At 40.9% G+C, this 15,201-nt stretch overlaps 2 protein-coding genes across 2 annotated transcripts in view; one reads left to right on the top strand and one right to left on the bottom strand.

Moving 5' to 3' along the window:
- Window positions 1-15,201, top strand: part of NABP1 (nucleic acid binding protein 1) — a 98,592-nt gene that overhangs the window by 52,614 nt on the left and 30,777 nt on the right. The gene's annotated exons all lie outside the window — the stretch shown is intronic.
- The window catches only part of CAVIN2 (caveolae associated protein 2), an 11,811-nt gene continuing 3,760 nt past the window's right edge, over window positions 7,151-15,201 (bottom strand). The window contains exons 2-3 of the mRNA XM_085320866.1: window positions 14,958-15,197; window positions 7,151-8,710 (exon numbers count right to left, since the gene is read on the bottom strand). Of these exons, the coding sequence (XP_085176992.1) occupies window positions 7,913-8,710; window positions 14,958-15,197 (1,038 nt within the window). The 3' untranslated portion in view covers window positions 7,151-7,912. The remainder of the gene's footprint in view (window positions 8,711-14,957; window positions 15,198-15,201) is intronic.

Raw genomic sequence — 15,201 nt, 5'->3', positions numbered from 1 at the left:
CCTKCTCTGTTAGCAGCTGAGCTGGATCTTTTCTGAGGGCTGTGCCAGAAGGCTCTAGCTGCAGTATTTCCTCATGTAAGAAAGGCACTGTAATTTGACAGCAGCAGACATATAGGTAAGGAGAYGCTTTCATTCCAAAGAGCCCTAATCCACTTTTTTTCTTCCAATGGCTACAATGCCCTTCACCATTCTGCCCTTAAATCTTCCACTTTTGTCTGGAAATTGATACAAGTTTGGCTGCTATAAAAAAACAAACAAACAAACAAACAAAAACCCTCTCATTAACCGGTATCCTATGAGCCATTGCTAGGAGTTAATAATAGAGCTTTTCGTATTGGGAGGGTGTTATATACTGAACTTGAGTTTATGGAAAAGCACAAAAAAATGTTGTGAAATCATCTAGGAAATGTTAGGAGTGTAGCAAGAGGAGGCTGGTTCTGATTTAAAAGAAGTGTGATTGAGAACTGAAATCAGATGGGTCTGTGCCCACATCATGCAAAATCTGGCCTGTTCTGTGTTGAGGTCAAAGGCACAACTAAAAACAGAAACTGAGGAAAGCTAGGCAGAACAAGTAGTTTCTCTGTAAATACGTAAGAATGGAGTAACTCCCAAAGGAGGCCAAACGCTATGGGAAAAGTGGTCCAGACAGCATTGCTGCCTCATACCTTAATATAGTAAACTGGTAAAACTAAGTTTCCTGAGGAAGGAGGAGAGCTGGATTTACTTTCCTGAAAGCCTGTTTGCAATATCAAAGAAATCCTGCTGGTTCTGTTCTAACAGGCCATCAAGATTCGGTGATCTGGTGGTGAAATTCAGCTGTTTGAGGTGTATTTCTCAGTGCTTCTGGGTGCTTCTCAGTGCTTCTATCCTGCACTTCYGCTGTTGACAGCTTTCTGCTGAAAGTTGTTCTCCTCCCACACACTTCTGTCTTAAGTCTCTCCATGCCCAGGTGAATGTTTGCTATCGTATCGTTGAGAAGTAATGGGAATTGATTAAAACACCGTATGTGTTGGATTTTAGGATTCTGCCAATCTCTTTCCTTTCAGTAAAGAAATTTACAATTCCAAAATCCATAAAAACTTCTAGGTTCTCACCTTATTTGAAACTGTTATCTATAATATATCTATATTTACATATTACATATATAATGTTTTAGAGCTGTTGCATAAYATCTTGTTTTAGTTGAGATTTTCATACTGGTAAAATAAAAATGYGTACCTTAATGTATTGCAGGCTTATCTTTTATTTGAAGAGATGTACAATGGCATGTAGAGGATACAGTCATTCCTCTAAAGAGCTTACTCCTCGACCCACAGACAGAAAATCTTTTTGACAAATTTATATAGGCCTCTTYACATGCATCTTCCATGACATTATCACTTCCTAATGTTTTCAGTCATAACCTACTTGCTGATTTTCATACTCTAATCAGGAATGGTAAAATGGTAAGCCTCCTAGGAAAATGAGGGGTGTTTGAAAGTAGTCATGTATCACATATAGCTTCACTGTCTTCCTGTGGAAATGGCAATTGACTCTGCAAATGTAGACAACTTCCGTGCATTTGGAGTTTGATTACCACCRGGTAGACATTCTCGCTGTCGCTCTTTGTCCCTCATGGAGCTATGCTGAGTTTTAATGATTCAGGGACCAGGCGGTTGGTTAATGCAGTTCATGTTGTCAGCCTCACGGGGCTCATTTGCCTACAGGCATGTCAGAAGGAGCAAGTAATATAAGGGTATGTAKAACAGTAGTTGGCAGTGTACTGAAAAGATGCTGAAGTTAACTTTAAATGAATAGCTTAGGACATCAGAAGTTAAGTTGCTGAGAAATAAGATGAATTAGCTTGGATGGAACTTTGCGTTTCTGTAGTTAGTTTGTGCCTGGTACTTGAGCTAAATGAGATACGTGTACGTGGCCTGCAGTGTATACATCCCTCTGTGTACTCTTTGATCCTAGCACTGCCTTGTGCATATTCAGTATCTGGCACAGGCCACATCACACTCATTTTTATGCTGCTTTTTCTACCCGGTGGGAGGCAGTAAAGAAAACAGTTTTCAACTTAAAAGTGGAATTAATGGCATAGGATGTTGCAATGACCTAGTCTCCCTGTGTTCAGAAACTTGAATTTAGTGTTTCTTTTTCCCTTTTCTAAACCTTCAGAGAGAAGTGACCGGCCTATAGAGTGGTCACTGTAGAGTGATTGCTTTATTTTAGGTGGTGTTCTGGTGTTTGATTGTGTGTCTGTCACAAGCCTGACCCAATGTATGCTGTTTTGTGCTGTCAAGGCTTTGTGAGAGAAGTATCCTTTGTTTTGGTGCGAATTTGGGGCTGGTTTATCTGTTAGTGACTATATTACAAGGTTGATATTAAGGCCTGGGAGGAGCAAGAGACACAAGCTGCTTCTGTCTCTTCATTCTGTTTTGTGGCTGTTGACTGAAAGTGGATATCCTTGATTTTGCTAATCTTCTTTCCTAATTTTGCTGCCGTAACAAATATTACRGGTTTTCTGAGTGCTTTGCACAAGTGCACAACAGATTGTGTTGCAAGGAAAACATAAGAAACAGCCACAAAAAGTCCTATAATCTCCTGTGATATTCTAGCGTGATCATCTGGTGAGATAGTCCAAGGAGCTGTATGGCTAAGTTGTTCCAAAAACAGATTTTTACTTAAGGAAGTACAGAGAGTCACAATTCTTACTGATTTAGCTATGGTTTATTTTGAGTTGGCTATTTCAGCTATGCTCTCTGAGAAAAGAAATGTTGGAGAATTTAAAGCTGTTGACAGGCAGAGTAGCAATGTTAGTGTGCAACCTTGCAGCTACCAAGTATAATATGATTTCTAGTTTGGATCAATTCCAGCTGTCAGACCTCGATTTACTAACCAGGTTGAGAAGCACATGCGTTTCCTTTTAGAAGGTCAGTATCATTTAAGGTTATTGAAAGTGAGGAAAACTGTTACACCTTTTATAAGGAAAACATTGCCGTGGAATCTTTAGGAGCCGTACAGTTATGGTGAATAATAAACGTCTTGTACTTTGTGCAGTGCTCTGCTCAGTCTGCGAGAGAGAGAAAATAATGGAGGCCTCTCCTTTCTGCCTGCATGTTCAAATGAAGAAGAGTCAAAGCTGTTATGCCAGAGCTATGTGTCAGCTAATGTATTTCAGGAACTGTGCAATGATCATAATTACAAAAAAAGTCCTTCAGAGAGTAATATGACTCATAGTTTATGTTCTCTTTAGTGTTGCTGTGGAAAAAGAGGTTAGTGCCAATGGTCATACAGTAATATTAATCTCTGATCTGAAAGAAAAATAAATAACATTCTCTAGCTTTTGGTTAACAAAGCAGATTTATTCCCAATTACAGCAATGCACTCTATTAAAAGGGAGTGCATCTTACTCCATGTAAGAAACACTAAAGATGACATCGATTATCAGTTCTCAATATGCAGTTAGAGTTCTTTATTTGAATTAGTGTGTACTTCAGACTCAGGCATGTGACTTGGAGGAGTGAGAAGGAAGGGAAAAACAGCATATCAATCAAAAAGAAGGCAGAAAATATAAGCCTCCACCAAAAGCTAATTAAAACTTCTTTATGCATACAGTCAAACTCAGCTTGGGGTTGATACTGGTTCTAGAGCAGATTCTGAATCAAAGCCCTGGCAATAGTCAGTGTAAAATGCTAGAAAGTGGTTATCCCACTTTTTCCATTGTTTGGGAATGTGATGGTTGTGAATCAGAGTAGAAGATACTTCTGTGCTGAGTCAGCACCCCTCCAGGCTGCCTTGGCAGCTGTTTCTGATCAGTTGTTTAGTTGCCTAGGCAAAATCCTAAACAGGATGGGGGCCAAACATCTGCATACTTACTCTGCTCTGGTGGTGAGTGTTTTCTTTGCATGCAAGAGAGCAAGGCAACTGCCTGACATCATCTTCTTGACACCTAGAGTGAGCATGATTGGCTTAGCGGTTTACAGCAAAACTTTTCTACTGCACACTCGACTTTGTTGTTAGAAATTTGAGCTACATTTGCTTTGTTGTATGCAATTACACTAAAGACCCTGGAGTCAGAACTTAGCTTAAAATTTTGCTAATGATGCATCCTGCTTTTCTCCAACAATGTTGTATCCGCAATGCTGATGGCAGTAAAACTTTTTATTCTGTTGATGAGCTAAGCAGGTTGGATTAGGGCACTATACAGAGAGGTCTCATGTCCTAGGTCTACATACACAGCTCTTACTGATCATTACAGAAGTTGTATGTACAGCTCAAAAACCTTATATGGCTCAGATTGTCCTTTGAGTCAGCGGAAGACTTTTCAGTGACTTTCAGGGTTGGACAGGTCCCTTGGTGAGTAGTTGGCACTCTAATAAATTGTCATTACTTCAGTAATTTTTCTGAGCTTAGCTTTCTTTAAAATCAATCACTCAGGTAACTCTTCGGCATTACAGCCTATAATGAAAAATGGCTTTCATTGCATCAGTGTAAAGGGCATACAGGTATATTTTAACCTCCAGTACCTTATCTTTTCCCCTTTCTTCTGTCTTTTTAATTATCAAACATATTTTAGTCAGGCCCATTTTAGTGCTTTCACTCTGCTTTCTAATTTGGCAGTAAGATGATACAGAAACCCTGTATCTTTGTAAGCCTTCTCACAAAAGAGTCTGCTCRTGGATTAGCACGTAACGGTCAACAGGATGCTCCTTGCCCTTTTCTCCTAAAAGCGGACAGAAATGTCAGCAGTTTTTCTGGCACTGAAAATAGAAGTATCAGCAGCCACTGAGTGCTGCTAGTTTAAACATTTATACCATACGGACTTTATCACACCCTCTTTCTTTGTGCCAAACTCCTGTTGATTTCAGTGGAGGTCAAACTGAATCTGTGCAATAACTAACAGGTCCTGTCTTCTGAGGAATAATGATATGTATGCAGTTAACAGACAGACGCTATACCCTTTAAGTCATGTTTTAGTGTCAAGAAGTGTAAATATACAGTTTTAAAAAAAGTAATTATGTAGACAAACCTGTCACCACAAGAATGGAGCACCCATGCATACGCTTGACATCTGTCAGCTTGACAAGATCCAGGCACATACTTCAGATATTTTGAAAGACTAGTGCTGCCACTGCCAGTCTTTCTGCTCCCTGAGGTGGTAAGAATTGCAACTTACATTTTTAGTTAGGACACAAAAGTGGAGGTAGGGAGTATTGAAGAGGTTGAAGGGCAGCCCAGAAACCTGAGTTTACTGRGTTTTAGTTCTTACTCCAATTCAGAAGTTAGCACAAAAGTAGGCATTTGCAAGCTTGAGTAAACATTTTTATCTCTTACAAAGCATATTTTCTTATGTTTGTTAGAACTACAGGCTGGCTCATCCTTGTATATATGTAATTTTACAGGAGAAAAAGTTTAATTCTAGCTCTACAACTGATCCCTGTGTACACAGTGTGTCCTGAAGTAGTTATTTGAATTATTGTCATAGATGCTGAGTGCCTGCGTTGCCTATGGTTTTACTGGATAGCATTCTAATGCTCTTAAAACACTGAGCGTAAGATTCATTTCAGCATCTGTAAAACCAGATAAAGTGTGTCCAGGGGTATTGTTTGAATTAAAGCTTACGAGGACAAACAAAGCAGGCATATCTGAAAGTGAAATGTAAACATGATGCTGGGTTCCCTGGTTAGCACTTCATGGCTACAGGAAGTTGACAGCTCTTACATAAAGGTTAAAACATACATGCTTTGGTCTGTCAGTTAAATTAAGTCTCCTAAAGACTATGTGGCACTCTAGAAGACGTGAGTTTATCTGTGTGAATAAACAGAATATACAATTCAATACAATTATGCTTTTAGGACTATTTGAAGTGTTAGATGCTGCAGTCCAATAAAAAATGCAAATGGAGCCAGCAGGTCTTGCAGACTGCCTGACTATTACCTTCAGATGTGTTAAGAGACCTGATGAGTGCCTGGAAAGCAAAGTCTGAGACCTGGTGTTTGGATTTCCAAATAACAGCAGAGGATGAGAAAGAAAATGTAATAGGTACAATGTGGAYATGAACTGGAGTAATAAATGTTTGACCTTTAAATTTAATCTCTGCCAACTTCTAAAACCATTTCTTTCAAAGATTGACAGGATTGTGTTTTATGTTATATTTTTATTTGTCATTATTTGTAGTTAGTTACAAGTAAAAATGGTCAAAATCTATTGTTGTTAATATAAAATAAAAATATAGCTGCACGAGTTATGCCATTTTTCTTACAAACAATATCTCTTATATGATACTACATAGTTAAGAGCTTAACTCTTAGTAGTACTTGCTTACACTAAGCTCTTACTGATTTCCAGTGTGATTTACTGGTTATACGTATTACTCCTGCAGAGTAATGGCTGTTAATCACTTCCTAATGGTATTTTTGCTGTAGCTTTTATTTACTCCATAATTTCTGACTCTAAATACAACTTGAAAGATAAAATATTTTATCACAATATTAAGTATCAGTAGAATTATTATATATGTCTATGCTTATAAATATATAAAAAAAACTCCTACTGCATAAACAAACAAGGATGCAAAGTAATTGTTGTTTGTTCTTCCCTTTCTTCCCTCCTCCTTACCTTTGTAAGTGACTGGAATGAACATTCACAGGGAACAAATTATTCTGTAACCTCTTATTTTCCATGAATTTTGAAAACTGACAAATGTGCAATTTTCAGAGCATGTAGGTGGTTTTGATGGAAGTCATTAGCAGAGAATCAAATCTTGTGGCTTTGCGGACTCRTCTTTGTGTGAACTCATCCTTGCCATGAAGTTTAATCCATAGCACATTTTTTCCTTTAGATATGCCTAAATGAGCATTTTCACCCTTTTTTAAAAAAACTTTACATCCCTGTAACTATATAACTATTCTGTGTAGATATAGCTTCATATATGAAATAATCTGTAAAAAGACAAATTATGCTGCTTTCAAAATACTCTGAGATACAAAGTTGTGCAGGTGCAAAGTTTGATGCTATGTTGCTACAAGGAGTAAGAATGAATGAATGAGTGATCTGAGTATGTACTTTTTAAGCTGGAAGTATAGATTTAATATTGTAGGCTCCTTAAACATTTCATAGCACTTCATACTTCCTTGAAACTGTCTCCATGTTTCTATCAAATTCCTTCTTTTTTTTTGCCAATTTCTGATCTATTAAAGGTACAGTAGCTGATTATGCATTCATGTCAGTAATATATCTCCATAACTCTGGTAATTACAAAAATCATCCTTCCAGTTCCATATAAACACAGTCATTTCTTCAAAGTGAATATGAAGAGACTAYTGGCAAAATCTCACCCTCATTGAAGTCAGTGGGACCAACTTTTCAGTTTCACTCTCTAAATACTCTTCTTCTAAACTTACAGCATAACGCCCTGAACCAATAACACACACGCATGTATTTGCTGAATCTGTTAGTATACTGAGAGCTTAGCAAGGCAACCTAAATTAAACTGTTCACTTTGGTATTTCTACATTTAAATACAGAGCTACTCACAGTGCTATGAAATAGGGTGATAGGAAAAAAGAAAAGAGAACAGAAATCTTTGCTTTCTGACTACTTGCCATATATGTCTCTGACCTAACTCTAAGAAAGCCAGTTTACCAGCTTGCTTCTACTAGACATGCCAGTCTCCTATGCCAGCTGACGACACCTCTAAGTTAAACACTACCAGTGAATTGGCCTAAAATACACAGTTGGAGTGGAGCATGTTGCAGCCCGTGCCATTGACTTTGTTCACTCTGCATGCAATACGATGCAGTAAATTATCATTGCAGAGAGAAAGATGGAAGAAACAGAATCACTGCTAACACATGTGGCAGAAATATACACCGACTATTCACTTAACTAAGCCGTGTGTATTTGCAACATAAAAGAAGGCTGAGATTTATTGTGCTGTTTGGTCTATCTGGAGAACAGCTGCTTGGGTTGTTTCTTCATCAGATTGTTCCATCTCACCACTGACGGGTTCATTTCTCTCCTCATACGCTTTGTGGCTAGAAACTTCTAGAGGCATCCCATACTCCTCATCATCTTCAACAATTGACAGCTCAATGTTGCTGTTTATCATGGCTTTCCCTTCCATTCTGGCTTCTTTCTCCAAAGAATCGACTATTGCTTTGCTCTCTTCTTTTAGAGACRTGGTAGGTGTCGCATCTGAATGCGTATCAGGGAATGACATTTCCTCTTCATTCTCAGCTTGCTCTTTGCTTGTAGTTTCTGCTGGTCTGTCCTCAGTTTCAGCAGTGCTTTCTCCTTCCGGGACTTTCTTTTCATTAAGTGTGAGGGGAGATGCTTTGAGAGATGAGCTCTTTGAAGAGGAGGACTTCTGATGATGTACAGTAAGGGATTTCCTAATCTTTTCTCTCCGTTCAGGTGAGACAATCTTTGTGCTGATTTTATTCATTTTCTTCTCAATGTTTTGGCGGGAAAATGCTTTCTTGAGGCTGTCTACCTTCTTGAGGCTGGACCTTTTGATTTTCTCAGCTCTTGATTCTTCTATTTTCTCCTCTGCGCTGTCATCCACATCACCTTCCTCATGAGGCATTTCATCATCTGAAGACAGCTCCACTGTATGCAAGGTTTCTTCCAGTGTTTTGTTCTCATCCACAGGCTCTTCTTTCCCTTCTGTAACACTGGGAATAGGCTCCTTTGCAAAAACACTGGCAGGGATCTCGTTTTCTTCCTGAAAGAATTGACAATATTTGAGTTTCATAGTTCACAGGACACAAATTTAATAAACAAAGCACAACCCTGAACAATTACTTTTCTTTTTTTAAACAATAAGATGAAGGATGCTGAACATTTCATGTTGTTTCAATATATTGAAGCAGTAACAAGCCACTCAAAGCCCACTGAACCATTGTCTTGTACAGTTTAAGACTAATGAGCTGCCAACTGTGAGATTTCTCTTTCAGAGTGACTTGGAATGTATACAGAATGGAAAGTCTGTTCTTTGTCATTTAAATTAGATACAGTTATTTAAGAGTTTGGCTGTAAAGCTGTAAATTTATCCCCTGGGAGATGGGATGGTATTGTGTCTAAGGCATGGCTAAAGAGGTCTTATTACCCATCTCCTGTGTAGACCTAAAGAAGACAACCTCCCACAGCTTTCAGTTTCTCTAGCCAAAGGTTGGGATTATTAATTCCCCATAGAGATGCTGGGTACATGTGAGGGGTAGCTTAGATGGAGAATGCAGTTAGCATTTTCACTCTTTTCAGAAAAGTGTATGCACTTTTCTGGATTATTGATACTAAGCACTGGATTATTGATACTAAGACTGAACTCTCAACTGGAAGTCAGTGAAGCTTTCTGGTTCACATCAGTCTTAGCATGGTACAAAGCACAACCCAGAATTTTTACTTCTGTTTTATGTGATCATAGTAGTCTGAACRTTACTTTGAGGAATTGAAGGAGCCATGTTTCACTAGATGCATGAGGATAAGATTTTGACACATGCTTCTCACTCCTTTCCTCTGCCCACTTCCTTTGGATAGCAGATGCAGTCACTGGAATGACTAGGTCTGTGGGGAGGATCTGAGTGAGACTAAGTGTCATCTGGAGCAAGGTTGGCCAAAAGCACCAGAGCTGGTGTGGGTGTGCTTTAAACATGGCTTGCAGTGCTCTATGCTACAGAGATAACTTCCATCCATGGCAGTGAGGATATTCTCTCTTCTCTGTGGGAAGACTACAGRTGCAATTTGGGAAAAATCTTTGTCGACGTTTGCTCTCCTGTAGATTTTGCTATTTGTRAGCTATGTAGTCCATGATGTTTACAGTGTGTGTGCTGGCTAGAGCACAGGAAAAAAAATCTTTTTGAATTGATAAATACTAAAAATATGGACAAGATAAATCTGTGGGACATCAAAGAAAAAAGGTTATGACATATAAGCAGACTTTATACCATGTAGAGAATACTGGTAGTCACTTCCAGTTAAAAGGAAAATGATCACTTTTTAGAAAGAAATACAAGAAAGGACAGGAAAAAGAAATAAGCCAGCAGGTGTCTGAAAACACAGCAAGCTGAACAGGGGAAAGAGCCATAGCTCATAATGAAGGATCTCTGACCACCGAGCACAGCAGCTTTGCAAGCCCCAGCAGGTGAGGCATGTCACTGCGAGTGCTCTGTTTGGCAGGAAGCTTGGCAGGTGTTTGCCCATACAAAGAGCATCAAAAAGCTCTGCCAACACGCTCTCCTGTTCCTTTCAGAGTTATTACTCGTGTCAGAACTGCATATTCTTATTACTTATTACTGTACTTATTACTTATTTTATGAMTTTTAGGCAGACCTAGTGTGTGTAATATCACTTAGTGTTCAGATTGGAAAGTTTTTGGTTTTGTTTCAGAATTTATCTTGAGATATGAGAAAGCAGTAAGTGCTGAGCAAAATGTTTGTAATAGTCTTACATCTGTCCCTGGTGGACCTATGCCTAACAGTTAAAGGTAAAAAATTAGCCACACTTGCTTCTAAGCTTATGCTCATTATTTTTAGGACTGAGCATACAGTTGGATTACTAAAGAGAACAGTGTCTTGGGTTAAACTTGCTGTCAGGACTGTGTAAGGATGTCTTCATGAATGAGCAGGTGACACCACATTGTACTTTGTACGTGGTTGTTTTAAAAATTAGTAAGGACTACTTTGCAGTGCRTCCAGAACTCAAGGATATTCCTGTGGACAGGCAGAGAAATTTTGTGCTAATGGGAATTAAGTGTGTTGCTGAATATCCCTCAAGGATATAAAATGAAATGTATCAAAAAATTAATGCCCGTATGTTTTTGYATGCTTTTGCTTCTACGGTTTCTGTACACCTTCATGGACCAGCAGTCTCTGTCAGATACATCACACAGATGAAGCTTTCAAAACCCTGCACTGGCAGTGGAGGCAGTGGATGTTTGAGATGCTCTCTCTTCTGAGCATGAGCTCTTCTTCCTACACGTGTTAGGTATAAAGGCATCCTGCTGCAACTATTGGCAACAGTGACCAAAACAAAACAAAACAAAACAAAAAAAAAGTTTTGCACCAGCACTGAGTGAAAATAGCTCTAAATGGAGTACAAATATTTGTATTTTCTCTCCACTGCAGTTAATGAAATGTGGATTACGGGAATGGATGTAGTGTTAAATTATTCCTCAGAGCATGAGAACTCAGTATAAAACATAATTTGTCTTGTGTAGTCTTTCCATAATTAATCACATACAGCTTATATATTCCACATTCAGGTTTAAGTGCTTAAATAGAATAGAAAACTGTTTTAATGAACAGAGATAGACTGTAACTTTACAAGTATTTAATGTAGGAAAGTGGTGTCATATGCAATCACAAAGCAGTATGATCCAGAAACAGGCAAGTATGGCTTGTTTCAAGGTCAGTTTAGTGCTGTGTCTAAGGTATCYATGTCAAATTGGAAGTTTAACAGTTTGAAGTTAGAACTAGTAGTATTTGTGAAGCTCAGTGCCATCCAAGTGGCTTTGATCTGCTATTCTTGGGAACTTTTTATAGGTCATAATCTTGTATAAATCWTTCACTGTAAAGAAAGACAAGATCTGTAACAGTGTACTACAAAACCGAACAGCCCAAGTGAATAAGCAACTGCAAGTGCCTGTGGTGATGCTCACTGAGGTAATTAACTTACTTAGGACTGCTGAACCTCTGATGCTGCCTGAGGGAAGTTAGTGTGTTTTGGTTTGAATTTTCTACAGTACTACAAGTAGTAAGAGGCCACAGCCTTYAAGGAGGGGAGATGGCATTCTTCCATGCTTACAGAAGCTCATGCTCCTCTTTTGTAGGTGCTGTTAGATGCATAATAAGCATCTAAAACTTGCATTGCCCCATGAAAGAGAGATTTCTGTCAAAACAAGATAGGTGCTTCTAAGAGCAGCTATAAGTCCATGTACTTTACTTCACCAAATACATGCTCTTCAGGTCCTGATTTCCCAAATGGGGAGGCAGAAGGCAAGGGAGCAGGCTGGGACCACAGGCAAGGGAAGGAGGTTTCTGCCTACCTCTGGCAGGCCCTGGGCAGACTGGGTTGCCTGTGGTGTGGTTTTGGCTGCATGGACCCGCTGAGTGCCCGCAGCACAGCTGGATCAAGTCCTGAGAGCCGTGTGAAATATTTTTGTCGTTAATCACTACAACAGTATTTTCCCTGGAAGGCTCCAGTGGGAAATTCAGTAGCTAGGCTTACATGCTGATAATGCTATTATCTACTTCCTTAACTTGCTCAGTTTTGATTTTGAGTGTGCTTTTTCAGAAGGTTGTTATGCTGACCTAAGCCACAAGATACAGGAAATTCCCATTTTGTTGTACCTGCCTCTTGCTTGCTCCATTTTTAGGGTCGTGTATTTACCTACAGTGGCATCTGGAAGGGGCTTCAGTATCACTGGACTTGACCCCAAGCTGCATTTCAAAATATTTACTGAAAAAWTAGGTTTAGTTTTTTGGGTTTTTTAATCTTGTATTTTGGTTCTGTAGCTAAAACAAAACCAACTCTCCCCAAACCTGGTCATGTGGTGAGAACAAAATAGAGGGGAACAATGCTAGAGCTTAATAAAGATTTAAAAAATGTCATTTCAGTGTTTTGTTAAATTGCTGTGTCACTTACAGCATTTGTAATAACTTTTGCATCCTCAAAGGCTTGTACACAGCACCATTAAAATATGTCACTAATTAAAGAAATATATGCAAAGAAGGAACAATGCAGAAAATCCAGGAAGGGAAGACTGAAGGTATTTTTATGGAAAATAAGTAAATAGCTGAGCTTCTCTAAATGTGGTTYGCTGAGGGAAAGCTGATCTTGGCAAGTCACAGCAGTTTCATAAAATGCAAAGCTCAAGCTCAGTCATGTGTTTTGGCTCTGCCCARTGCTCCCATGAAATATTAGGAATTTTGAAATGCACAGTGAATGTAGAGTTGAATCAATATTTTCACATTGAGTTGTTTTCAGCAGCTGGAGAAGTATGTCTTAATGAGAAACATGAGGTGAAGTTCAGGGGTAGTTCTGTAGAAAAGAAAAACTCATAAACTGAAGAGAAACCCCATGTGTCGAAATTTCTCTTTGTTTTTAAAGAAATTTGGCGTCAAGATGGCTTCATAGCTACAGCTTCTCCTTCCTGGAGTTGTTTTTTGCAGGGCTCTTGCTCAGTGTGGTGCTAACTCTGGGCAGCCTTTCGCTCTTTCCTCTGTGCAGTGGCCTCATGGAGGCAGTAGCCTTGCTGGCTGCCAGGCCCTACCCTGTCCTGGTGCCAGGTCCCTCCACGCGCCCAGCGAGCTGTGCGGAGAGGGCATGCAGGCAGCACCTCTCCACAGGCCTCCCTGCGGGGAAACTCCCCTTTGACTCTTCTTTTCCACATATCCATGTTTCTCGTCAGCAGCRGGCCAGCAGTAGGAACAGTTAAAGTGCCCAGTATTGCTTTTCCCGAACCGAACCGGAGGGTTTCTCTTCTAAGCCCTGTATCTGCGTCAGCCTCGTGCTGTTACCTGTCTACCCTAGGGCAACACGCTTCTCTGTGACACAGGGGAAGGTGGTCAGCAATTGGGGTTAGGTTTAGCTCAGTTGGTTAGAACATAGTGCTAATAATGCCAAGGTTGTGGGTTCGATCCCCTGTGGGCCGCTCGCTTGAGGGTTGGACTAGATGATCTCCAGAAGTCCCTTCCAACCTTGCCAATTCTATGATATCCTCCTATGCAAGCTGAAAAAAAAAAAAAAAAGACCCCCCTGCGCAGAGATCTCCTCATCTTCCTCCGCGAAGGGCTGCGGGCTTGAGCTGCCCTTCTGCAGAAGGAGCTCACGCTGTTTGCTGTGTTTGTGTGTACTGCAGGACCTGAARTTAGGGGAGGGCCCAGGCTGAAGTCATAGGTTTAAATAGGTCTTAACTTCATAGAATTTGGTAGTTTCAGGAAACAAGCAAACCCAGCCCTCTCCTATTAGGATGCTGCTTTATCCTCCAAATCCTTCCTTGGAATTTTACTGTTATTTCTATGTAAAAATCACTACAAATCACTGCCACTAGGCAGTAATGCATTTCATTGACTGAGGCAACTTTAACCACCCAGCACACATACAGCTGTGTTTCATCCTTCTTCTATACATCAGATCTTAAAATACTAAACTTTGGTGCTTTTTTCTGAAGGGAGATGCTGTATTTTTTATATGCCATTCTAAGGCTTTAACTCTAATGTTTAGGGGTAGCAGAAGTGACATAAAATTGTCTTCACCCAGGTCAAGCTGGTGCACCCTGCCCCGGGAAGCATTTAAAATCTAGATCCTGATTTAGAGGCTGGAGCCAACTGTTGGATAATGGTCTTAGGAGATGGCAACACTTTGAATCACAGGAACAGATCTTGCATTACCCGGACTCCCCAAGGTAATTTGTCTTCTAATTTATCCAGCTCCTGGAATAATTTCCACATTCCTTTTGGGGTGGAAACTACCGTGCTTTGCACAAGCTGTGACTCTTCCTCTCCTGGCTTTAGGAGAGTAAACTGTAATTTGGGGAGAACAATGTGCGGGGGGGGGGCTTCCTTTCTTGGGGGAAGTGCCGGGGGACTAACCAGCCCTGCCAAGTTTAAGCTGAGTGCTGGTTTTTGTTTTTTTTTTCCCCCGAGGGAAAAACTACCAGGGCRTAGGGCAAACAACCAACACAGTTAACCCGAAAGCGACCAGTTTAACAAGACGGGTTAGTGCCCCATCCAGGCTGGGGCTGCTCAAGCTCAGTGTTTTATTCCCCAAACGAGTGAGTTATGGAGGGGTTTTTGGTTGGTTAGTTTTTGAAGCCACGTCCCCGTGCGCAGTTAAGGCTCCGGCCGCATCATGGCTTAAAAAGGGGAAAATATGCGGGCGGGCGGGCCGCGGCTCAGCAACGCTTGGGCCGGTGCCGGCGCTGCGCGGGCGGGCGGCGCTGCGCTGCGCTGCGCTGCGCGGCGCGCACTCACCTGGAAGATGAGCACCTTGAAGCGGTCGCGGCGCAGCAGCTGCGCGTGGTGCTGCTCCAGGCGGCGCACCTGCGCGCACTGCCGCTCCAGGCGGTCGCGCACGGCGCGCGTGTGCGCGCACACCTTGCGCGACTTCTCCAGCAGCTTCTCCACCGCCGCCCCCGTGGCGCCGTGGCTGCGACACAGCTTGCCCAGGTCGCCCTGGATGCCGCGCACCGCCCCCTCCAGCCCCCGCTGCCGCTGC

Source organism: Rhea americana, unplaced genomic scaffold (assembly GCF_003343005.1).
Source record: "Rhea americana isolate MKP2758 unplaced genomic scaffold, rheAme1 scaffold_12, whole genome shotgun sequence".
Taxonomy (NCBI): domain Eukaryota; kingdom Metazoa; phylum Chordata; class Aves; order Rheiformes; family Rheidae; genus Rhea; species Rhea americana.
This window is presented reverse-complemented; position numbering and strand designations above follow the sequence as displayed.